Source organism: Anabrus simplex, chromosome 1 (assembly GCF_040414725.1).
Source record: "Anabrus simplex isolate iqAnaSimp1 chromosome 1, ASM4041472v1, whole genome shotgun sequence".
In the NCBI taxonomy this organism is placed as follows: Eukaryota; Metazoa; Arthropoda; class Insecta; order Orthoptera; family Tettigoniidae; genus Anabrus; species Anabrus simplex.
In genome coordinates this window covers 33,353,372-33,365,549 of record NC_090265.1, presented here as the reverse complement: position 1 = coordinate 33,365,549, position 12,178 = coordinate 33,353,372, and the positions used below count along the sequence as shown (strand labels likewise).

The 12,178-nt window shown below is 37.0% G+C and overlaps 1 protein-coding gene across 1 annotated transcript; it reads right to left on the bottom strand.

Annotated features, from left to right (window-relative positions):
- Nucleotides 1-10,293: 10,293 nt before the first annotated feature.
- LOC137498504 (uncharacterized) lies at nt 10,294-11,967 on the bottom strand. Its single transcript, XM_068226152.1, has 2 exons — nt 11,309-11,967; nt 10,294-11,175 (listed from the first exon to the last, which is right to left on the bottom strand). The coding sequence occupies exons 1-2, from the start codon at nt 11,965-11,967 to the stop codon at nt 10,812-10,814; spliced, it is 1,023 nt and encodes a 340-aa protein (XP_068082253.1). The 3' UTR covers nt 10,294-10,811.
- Between the last annotated feature and the right edge of the window lie 211 nt (nt 11,968-12,178).

Genomic DNA, 12,178 nt, shown 5'->3' with positions numbered 1-12,178 from the left:
ATTATTATTATTATTATTATTTTTATTATTATTATTATTATTATTTTCTTACAGTAAAAAAAGACTGGATTCGAAACTCATGGCCATCAATTTTCAATTTCAAGACTACCGCGATAACCATTACGCTACAGGCCCACAAGTTTTCGTTTGTGAAATTTATGGTACTGTTTAACAATGTGGACCCTCAAGTTTGAGTATACTAGAGTTCCATATATGTTAATATTATTGTTATTACGTCCCACTAACATTTCAGTAGAGTATTTGATTGTTTTTCTTAATATAAGGGTCATAGAATGTAACCTCAACACAGATGCGAGGTCATAACTTTTTTAATACTTGCTGTCCTTATCAGTTCCCATGCCCATTAGCTTGCGGGTAATTTGTTCAGCGCATAACACTTTTCTTGGAATATAACTGCAATGTAAGATTATTTAGTGACAAACACTGATACATTATAAACAACATGGCTGTGCGCCAAGAATCATACAGATGACAATATGTTATTGAAGAGTTGGTCACACCAAGCCATGTAGGTAGCAGCACTATCGACTTTCTCACTGAAAACAGCAAGCTGTCCGGTATTATCATATTAAAGTATTTGTTCGAACTTAAGATGGCGAAGATGTACTTTGCTACATATGCAACCCCCATTACATATGAGTGGAAGGTGTAATCTAAAACGCCCGGCTTTGCTCTAATTCTTTCAGCAGATGTGATGGGTGACGCTCCTGAGACCGATTCTCGTGTGCTGCGAGCTGTGCGACGTCGCAGTTACAACGAGTGTAAGCTTGATAGTTATCATCAGCAGTTCTCATATAGAAACGCGTGACGACAAATTTTGTCAAAAGCCTAGGAAAGCACTGCATGTTGAACTATGAGCTCCTTAACAGCATTAACGAATGTGAAGACAGAATGCCAGTATCTTAAACTGTTCACGAGTTATTTCAGGTGGACTTAGCTGAATAACCCGTATAATTTGTTAATAACTGTTATTAGGATGTAAACCTTCCTGGATGTCTCGCAATCTTTATCGGCAGGGTAACTTCCTGTGATGCAGGCCGGGCCGGAGGTGTTCTGTGACTATTCCTCTTCATTTATAGTATGTGTTTTTAAGTGTCAGATCATCCCAGAAGTATTTTTGCCGACGTATTTTACTACTTTTGAATAAACAACACAGCGGGCTGTGCTATGTGGCATCTCTTCAAAATAACCGACATCCACGACTTACGTTGCATTTCGGGCATCGTCTTCAAGTTGTCGCGTACAACTAGACACAAATACATGTTGCACTGTCATATACCGAAGCACCTAATTATTATTATTATTGTTATTATTATTATTATTATTATTATTATTATCATCATCATCATCATGGGGTTACCCGTGGAGCAGAAAGAGGTGAAAGAAGGTGCCGGGGTGAATGGGTCTAACTACAATGTCAAGAATTGAATTGAAAACGTAAACTGAAGGTTATATCTTCGAAAAACAACTTAAAAATTTTCACTTGGTGAGATAACAATGCCATTTCAGGCACAAATAGCAATTTGGAAACAAGACTTAGAAAATCCAACATTTCAGAACTTTAACACTCTTGGGTTTCAAGCCCTGAGTTTTACAATTTTTGAGCCCCCAGCTCAAATTTACAGATGACCACCAATTTGTTCAAAGGGCAGAAATCTCCTAATTCACGGAGCACTTGCTCCCCGAAATTACAACACCTAGCCTTCAAGAGGCATTCATTAATCTTACAAAAACTTTGAAAAAGAGCTAACAGGCTCTCAGTTTTCCAAGCCTACTCAAGGCAACATCAACTTACTAATTCTGGCCTCTGAAGGCACAACTTACAATTGGAAAATGATTATACAGGGGTATTTAATATCCAACCTACTGGGCCTTCATGTAAAAGGAAATAGGTTAAATAAATGGCCCGAACACAAAATGAATGGAGGCGAATGCTTGCACTCCTAGATATGAGCACTTAAAACCTAAAGGTCACTAAGCCGGTGAAACAGGGGCTATTCCCAAACTACTGAGGTGACTCGTTTAAGGATAAATTAATGCATTACGGAAAGGAAGAAAGCCAGTTACAAACGTAGTCACCTCACAGCAAGATGAAGGGGAGCTCGAGAGGATACATCACTCTCTATCCCCGATTTACAGTGACAGATTTTATGAAGTGTTACCTTAGCCGGCAGAAAGTTACATTTTTAGGAAAACAAGGTTACATAATTAATAATTCGGACCTTTCCCTCAGGTTAAACTGCGGAGCTAGCAAGATTTAAAGATGTTATGTGGCCACTACCTTGTCGGTGTACTGCTGCCTGATGAAAGAGGCGCCGCCCGCCTCCTGCTTTGACACACACACTAGTTCAGATGACGATCAATTGGCCAAGAAACATGAAAATCCGCAGTTTATAAACCCTCGGGGAAAGTTCGAGATCATTCATGAATAATCAAGACAAACCCACAGAATTTATTGGTAGATTTCAAAAGTAACACTCAGGATCGAAGAAGAAGACTGTGATTGGTAGAAAATTAATTACAGATATTAGGGATTGGATAGATTCAAAACTGGCGGAAAGAAAAGATAAATATTGCCAACCCAAAATAATTGAACATCGATTAGTAAAAAAACTTATGAATACAAAACTTCTTTAAATCAAAAGTTCTTTCACTTCGCACCAGGGTGTATGATCATAGTTTTTTGGTAGTGTCATCTATGAGGGAATGTCCAAACTTCTTGATGAAAGGAAAACAAAACAAGTAGAAATTCACACAGTTCAGGAAACTTCACAATAACAATATTATGTCATATTTTAGTGGTGACATCTTCTGAGTAAGTTTATAAGTTGGTCTAGTTTCAATTTCACAGTTTCACCAGTAGAGGAGTTCTTTTAGGCGCTAGATTTAAATGCGCGGCGTTGGGGTGTACCTCCCGGTACAATTATTATTATTATTATTATTATTATTATTATTATTATTATTATTATTATTATTATTAAGAAATACATCGCAAATGGGAAATATCCCGGTGGCAGTGGTCACATACAGTAGTGTAATAATAACCAGCACACTGATATGGGCAAGTTTTCCTTCATAAACAGGACCATAAGGGATTGGAATAAATTACCTGCAGCAGTATTTGATAGATTCTCTTCCGGTATCATATAGTTTAAGAAGATGATTAGCGCTAGTGTAAAGTGGAAAGTAAAAGCTGTAAACGACGGACACTGAATTGGTGATTTTCTGCTGGATTCAGAGTGTTTAACTAGTAGTATTTCTTCTAATATTTTCTCTCCATGGAATTGCTTGTTGTACTCTTGTTGTTGTAGTTGTTGGGTAGTTATGTTTTAACTTTGATATCACCTGTAGTGTTAAGCTAGTAGTAAGTTCAACCTATAGTATTGTAAGCCATATTGTTAAGTAATGGGAATGTGTAAGTTGTGTGTGAATATATGTATAATGATACTGAATTTCGGTAGTCAAATTTCTTGTCATATTTCCTTTCGTTGTTTTAGTCGTTATAGTTGTAGGGTAATGATGGTTTAAGTTCACTTTATTATCACTTGTAATGTTAAGCTAGTAGAAAGCTCAATCTATAGTATTGTAAGCGGTAGTGTTAAACACTGGAAATACTGAATTTGTGTATGATGACGCTGGATTTAGAATGTTAAATTAATAGTACTTCTTGTGATATTTCCTTTCCATGGAATTGCTTGTTGTACTCTTGGTGTTGTTAGGTAATTATGCTAACTTTACATATGACGCGAATACTCCATAACATTTTAAGGAATTATTTCCTTCGTCACCAAAATATCGGTAAATAAAAGCAGTGGTCATAATATGATATTGAATGTGGAATCTGATAGCGATAACCTGATAACCTGTCGAAAGAATTAGAGCAAACTCAAGCATTTTAGACTACACATTCCACTCATGCGTAACGGTGGTTGCATAGACAGCAGGGCGCATCTTGCCTCGTCTCGAGTTTGAATAATGCACGCCTCTAGTATCCAGGTCGGTATACCAACAGTAGCCGTAAGTTTCTGTACTTAGCCTATTCATTCGTGTACTTACAATACCAGTGCATACAATGCCAGAATGTGTAACCTTCATACTTATACTGCGGCAAAATAGACTTGGATAGAAATGAACGCCCTAGTTGCTTGTTGACACGTATTTATGAAATGGATTAGGTCCGAGGTTGGCTATTCGCATACTTGGCACAAACAACATTCAGCTCCGACTATCTGTAGGCCTTCGACACGCTGCTCGCCGCACAACGCTCTCGAAATTTCTCGCAAGAAATAGTGCCTGCGCTAGTCTCGAGAAATCTCGAGACCTCGTCTTAGACTGCCCATCACTACCTTCTATAGCTTTCTTTAGTTGTCGGTTAGGACGACTGTCATGTTTTCCCCTAAGTCATTAACTGGAGCTCCTGGCCCACCATTCCTCATCTTCTGAACTAAATTATTGACTCGGCCAACAGAATTCTGAAGCAAGAAAAGTCTGCTTACAAACCCGAGTCCTCAGGTTATCAATGTTCACATGGTAAGTGAAGGATATCTGTCGACGAGATAGCTCCGTTTCCTTATTTTTAACGAATCATCTCTTTATTGGGATAGATTCAATATAACCTATTAAATAGAGGTTTTGTTTATCAAAATCTGCCAAATTCAATAAAGCATTCAATATTTCTTTAGCAGACTCAATTTTTTTCACCGCATCTTAAAGGGCATGTACATAATTTGCCAATAGTGCGACAAGGGACAATCTTTTTAGTTTCCGTCGAGTTATATACCTTTCCTTCATTTCGTCTTTGCTTGTTTCTTGTCCTGGATTTTATTTGCCTCTGCCTTTTTCTAGGAGTTACCTTCTTTGGAGATGGAAGGGATCTGCTACTTGTAGAGGTTATCGACATCTGAAGATCTTCATCTATAACATAATCATTTAAAACATAACTAAGGGGAGATTTTTTATTTTTAAACTAAAGTGTATGGCCCCTTAATGAATAGATTTTTGTGGATACCGTCAGATTATGAAATCAAAGTCAATAGAAATAAAAATACTGTATTACCTCTTCTGGTGAATTCTCAGCACTCTCTTCAACATAATCTGGATCATCAACAGAATTGTCCTCAATGAAGGCGTCGGATGTGTCCCTACTGCGTGAAATAAATTTTTGACAACTGCTAGCTGGATTATTACTTATACTGTATCCAGCCATCTTGTCACTGAGAGATATGATTATGTTGCCCCTAAGCTTTAGATGACCGGGCGAGTTGGCCGTGCGCGTAGAGGCGTGCGGCTGTGAGCTTGCATCCGGGAGATAGTAGGTTCGAATCCCACTATCGGCAGCCCTGAAGATGGTTTTCCGTGGTTTCCCATTTTTCACACCAGGCAAATGCTGGGGCTGTACCTTAATTAAGGCCACGGCCGCTTCCTTCCAACTCCTAGGCCTTTCCCATCCCATCGTCGCCATAAGACCTATCTGTGTCGGTGCGACGTAAAGCCCCTAGCAAAAAAGCTTTAGATGAAAATGTCAAGTTGCAACACTATCAACTGACTCTCAAGTGCCATCTGTTGACAATTTCTGCAAATTATGACATACCGTACGTAATACAGAGGATATGCAACAGAGTGCAGTAGTAAACTTAAATCTATTTCATAAAAAATGGGGGTTATCACTATGTTGCCCCGACGCATTCAATTATTCGATAAGATAATCAGTAATGTTGAAAACAACATGGAAAGGAATGTGTTTGTAGCGGGAAATCTCAATTTACCAAATGTCAACTGGGAAGGTAATGCGGACGACAAGAAGCATGACCAACAAATGGCAAATACAGTAAGTTAATATGGGAAGGACAGCTGATTCAGAAAGTGGCGGAACCAAATAGAGGGAAGAATATTCTGGACGTGGTGCTGGTAAAACCAAATGAGATCTATAGAGAAACCAAAGTAATAGATGAAATTAGTGATCACAATGCTGTTTTTTGACGTAGTTAAACATAAACGTGACAGAAAGGAAGGTCTTAAAAGCAGGACTATTAGGCAGTACCACACGGCTGATAAAGCAGGCAAGAGAGAGTTTTTGAAGAGTAACAATGATCGGTGGAAAACGGCAATTAAAAAGGTAAACAGACACTGGGATGGGTTTAAGCAATTGTAGAGGAATGTGAAAACAGGTGTGTACCTCTGAAGGTGGTTAGGAATGCTAAAGACCTACTTTATTTTAACAGAGACATAAAGAGACTAAAAAGGAGGTGCAGATTGGAAAGAAATAGAGTTAGAAATGGATGTAGAAATACGGAGAAATTGAAGGAACTTACTAGGAAGTGGAATCTAGCAAAGAAACCAGCTAAGGATAACATGATGGCAAGCATAATTGGCAGTCATACAAATTTTAGTGAAAAATGGAAGGGTATATATACATTAGACATGTTTGTGAAATGAATAACTGGTTCGATAGAAGGCAGTTTGGGTTTATGAAATGTTATTCAACTGAAGCACAACTTGTAGGATTCCAGCAAGATATAGCAGATATCTTCGATTAAGGAAGTCAACTGGATTGTATTGCGATTGACCTGTTTAAGGCATTTAATAGAGTGGATCATGGGAGACACTGGCAAAAGAGAGTGCAATTGGACTAGACAAAAGAGTGACTGAATGGGTTGCTATATTTCTAGAAAACAGAACTCAGAGTATCAGAATAGGCAAAGCTTTATCTGTCCCTGTAATAATTCTGAATGGGTTGCTATATTTCTAGAAAACAGAACTCAGAGAATTAGAGTAGGCAAAGCTTTATCCGTTCCTGTAATAATTAAGAGGGGAATTCCTCAAGGCGTATTATTGGACCTTTGTTTTCTTATATATATAAATTATATGAGTAAAGAAAATGAATCAGAGATAAGACTTTTTGGGAATGATGTTATTCTGTATAGAGTAATAAATAAGCTACATGATTCTGAGCAACTGCAAAATGACCTCGACAATGTTGTGAGATGGACAGATGGCAATGATATGATGATAAACGGGGTTAAAATTCAGGTTGTGTGTTTCACAAACAGGAAGTCTTCTCAGATTTAATTACTGAGGCGATGGGGTGAAAGTTCCTTATGGGGATCACTGTAAGTACCAACGTGTTAAGATAAGTAAAGATCTTCATTGGGGTAATCACAAATGGGTTTATAAATAAAGGTTACAGATCTCTGCACATGGCTATGAAAGTGTTTGTGGGGTTATAGTAAGGATGTCAAGAAGAGGGCATGTAAGTCTCTGGCAAGACCCCTAATAGAGTATGGTTCCAGTGTATAAAACCCGCACCAGGATTACTTGATTCAGGAACTGGAAAAAATCCAAAGAAGAGCAGCTTGATTTGTTCTGGTGATTTCCGACAAAAGAGTAGTATTACAAAAATGTTGCAATGTTTGGGCTGGGAAAACTTCGGATAAAGAAGACGAGCTGCTTGACGAATGGTATGTTCCGAGCTGTCAGTGGAGGGATGGCATGGAATTACATTAGTAGACAAATAAGATTGAGTGGTATCTTTAGAAGTAGGATCACAATATGAAGATAAAGTTGGAATTCAAGAGACAATTCCTATAAATGGAAGGGGAGTTATGTATTGCAATAACTTACCAAGGGAGATGTTCAATAATTTTCCAATTTCTTGGAGATCATTTAAGAAAAGTGTAGGAAAACAACAGATAGGGAATCTGCCACCTGGGCGACTGCCCTAATGCAAATCAGTAGCGACTGTTAGGTTTGCTCTATAAGGAAATATCCTGCTGGTTATGAGCAAATTACACAATGTTATTCAGCTAAAACGTCCACCTCAAATACGGTAACTTTTGAACCGTTTAAGATACCGACATTCTGTTTCACTTCCGCTAATGGTATTCAGGAGCTCATAGTTGAACATGCAGTCTTTTCCAGTCTTTTGGAAAAGTTTTCGGCACACACGTTTCCATATGAGAATGTTATTTTATGCAACAACTGCTGATGATTTACTATAAAGGTTATACTCATAGTTACTGGCATGTAACTTAAAAGCATTCCAGTCTGTCAAACACACAATTTGAATGTAAATTGTAACACTAAAACATGCCTGTAAAAATACACAGTACCAAACAAAGAATGACATGTTTTGTTCTACATGAACGTCCTTAGATTCTATCAAATCACTTAAATCATGCGGAAATAGGTACAGTATACTTTACGTTGCGTAAACTTTTCAAAATCATTAGCTCAAATTTCTCCCTGTCATAAAATACATTATAACATTAGGAAATGAAGAAGCAACATACTCCTCTCTCATCTCAATAGACAGAACAATGAACACTTCCTCCAGCTCACCTACTTCCCCTCCCCTTCACATGAAACAAAATTGACAGAAAAAGCATAATCATTGAATATTAAGGGAAACAGTTAAAATTTACAAAGCAATGCTAGCCAAGCCAACAGAGATGATCATAAAATTATAAAATGCCCCCATTTCACCCTACTTAATTTACACATGGACAATATTTACATTCTTTGAATTAGCACCTAATGTTCTCTTAGATTATGATTTATCATTAAAATAACATCTTACAAGATACCAGGGGTATTCATACGTGTTTTCCAGTTTCACTAAGAGATGGCGGCGACGAATTTGACACACATGTTCATCTAACCTACTAACGCACACAAGTTGAGTCCGCCAAACACTAGTGTCTGTGTTGAATTGTTCAGTGATCATGTTGACGTTTGTGCCCGAAAAAGAACATTTGTGGCATGTATTGCTTTTCTTATTTAAACAAAAGAGAAAGCCTGTGGAAAGTCATCGTTTGCTGGTAGAGACATGTAGTGAACACGCTCCATCAATTACAACATGTAAGATATGGTTTTGACCATTTAAACATGGTGATTTTATTGTGAAAGACAGTGCGCTCTGGTAGACCATAAAGGTGCAAAGGCGAGCAATTGAAGGCATTACTGCACGATGACCCAACTTAAACTCAACTCGCCAACAAATTGTCGTGCGGCCGAGCGGTGTGTCGCTTGTCAATTGGCGTGGGAGCAGGATGGGTGGTCTCGGAGAATACTAAGTGAGAACAGGGACTGAATCCTTTCTCCAAAGTTAATATATATATTGGCTTCTCATATACAATGTGTACACGTTCTCGTAATTCTTTGAGGTAGCATGGAAATCACGTTGATCTTCAGATTAATTCTCTCTATCAGACTCTATACTGCCAATATCTCTAGTCTCCCTAAGACTGTAATCTATCTCTTGAATAGCTGTTCACTGCTTCTAATGTTCCTTAGAGTATAAGCTCGACTTAAACTCTGACGTCTAATATCTTCCTTATTACATAGCGTTACCTTACGCTGCTGGCGACCTGATTCTCGGTCTCTCTGCTCTGGCTACTCGCTACTCTCCGCTGATAACTCTCTTACATAGCTATTTGATGGTCACTCCCTATCTGACTGGCTTATGGACCGTCTCTCTACTGAAAAAGAAGAAGACAAGCCCTACTGGAGAAGACCTTTTATCTCGTCTAGCTATCTTCTTTATACTCTGTGCGCGGGCTGACTAATTTGTTATCCCTGATAGCGGTGTCTTTCTTAACATTGCCGTAAAGTTATCTTTTTATAGTTTCTGGACCTTGTTTGGCTCGGTTTCCTATCTGTATTTGCTCCTAATGACTCACCGTCACAAACATATTTTCCACGTTTCCTGTACAATTATATACATAGATGTTTCATAAAGTTGAGCTTATCAGTTGTCCTTGTACAATTCCATTTTGGTCACAATTAGTTTGGTTTCATAAACCTCCTCTGGTTTCATCAACTCCTGGCTTCATGTTGACGGGAGTTCGTTTGGTGGACAGAACACCTCTCCCCTTGGGGAAAACGTTGACATGGCAATGCAAACGTCTTTCCATCTCTATTTATACAACTCTTTTTTTTTACATGTGATACATTTCATACTTATATAGCTTTTACCCTTTTACATTGTGACATATTTTTATACCAAATTAAGTGAGTTAAATCCATCTTTTCAATACAAATTAAATAGTGTTTATTAAATAAATATTTAATGGGACTAGTTTCGATCTATTTAAAGGTCATCTTCAGGCCATTTGGCCATTTGGTTTAATCAAAGTTCAATACGGACCCATTAAATGTAATTCATTTCTCTAGATATATTTTTATACCTCTTACATTTTTAATTATGACACATTTTAATACCTGGTGCATTTTTCATTATTACACATTTTACAATTTTATACGTGTTACTTGTGATACATTGTATACCTGTTACATTTTTATCGTGACACACTTTACATTTATTTTAAGGCACTTACCTAATAAAATACACAGTTTTTTAAATGCTTTATTTCTTTGATACATATAACCACATATAATTTACGCTTATAGTACCTATAATTACATTTAGTAAGGTTTTGCCCTGTATGTTTTAACGCTTCGTCTACTTGTAGGTGATGGATTTGTCCATACAATGTCTACAATATCATCTCGCTTGCTCATAGGCTGAGTTAATGCCACTATACTGTCACTTTCACTTTCTTCCTTCTTTATATTTACATGTCCTGCTGTATATGTTACTTCACTTTCACGTCCATTACTTGGCGTACTAAGTTTATGAAGTAGTCCAGCGTGAGAACTCTCGTTTACAATGGTTTGTTTAAAACATATTTTTGCACAACACTCATCAATTCCTTGACATTTCCTATAAAACTTACATGCTTTGCAATATTTACAACAAACACAGCACATTAATGGTATTAGTATACCTTCGCCTAAATACTGTAAAAAGTTTGTGAGGTATTCTTTGGCATTTTTCCTGATTTCTTTTTCTCCTTCTTTTCAATTGACCTTTCTACCTCGTCTACTGTATTACTTGCATATTTGAGGTCTGATTCATGGGTTAATATATTTACTAGAGGTAACTTATTATCAAGATGAAGTGTGTCTAATGATACACTTGATCCCAAATGTTCACAACAATAGTACTGAATAGCGATGTCGGGTACGACATTCTTACGTGTATTACTCTGTATAACTGTGTGACTTACAATCTTAGCATTTGCACTAAAGCATCTACAAGGTTCAAAGAATGATATTACTCCTACTCCTTGTACAATTTTGTCAATAGGGTCTGTACTGTTACACATTATAGTTATCTTCTCTTGTCAAGGTGCTACATATATCCACTGAGTTTGATCCTCTAAATGTACAATCCTTTTCACACAATCATTCGGAATAACATAAGCTTTGCATTATCCAAACTATACACTCTTGACTAGCATGAGTAAACATTAACGGATGAACTTGTTTACATATTCTTAGTTCCTCTGGTAATACCTTACATTCTCTTATTTCATTTTCATTCATTATCTGGTGCATTTGCTTAGCACTATCTATTGTCAAATATTCCTTACATGTCTCAATAAACATATAATCTGTCTTACTCTTATTAATTACTGTGGGAAATGGTATTAACTTATATACAATAAACATTACATTATTCACCAAAGATGTTTGAATTACGTAACTTAATACATTTCTGGAAATAAAAATACTTATATCTGACACTTTTAATATTTTATCTGTGTTAGCCATGCTAAGAGCCACTGGTAGAAAAACATCCTTAGGAAAATTACTCTGCGAGCTTTGAAAAGATCTTACCAAGCCTGAAGGGCTAATAATTCTCGGTTCAATCACACCACTTTGTGCGTTTATGACTGCTCTTAGCAAAATTTCGTATTGGTTTTTCACCTGGCTCATACAGTCTTCTAGCTCAATAAAATGCCTATTAATTACTATCCTCAGTGAATTTTGCTTAAACAGATTCTGTATTTGAGTTGTCTCATTATTCATGTGCTCTTGGATTTCTTTAAGCTTTGCCTTGAGCCTTTGCTCATTCAGAGTTACTTGATAAAAAGTTGCATTCATTGTTTGCAATGTGATTTTTCGCTACTTTTAACATTCCTAACTGCTCTTGTTCTAATTTATTTATCTTACTCTGGTGAAATTCAGCGTCAGCCTGATCTAAGGTTCCAAATAACGTTTTAGAGATAACTCCAGTAAAATAAAATATTCCTCACTTGTCTCTTCGTTATCTGTTCTAACTATCTGATTTAAAAGTAATTTAGTTTCCTGTATA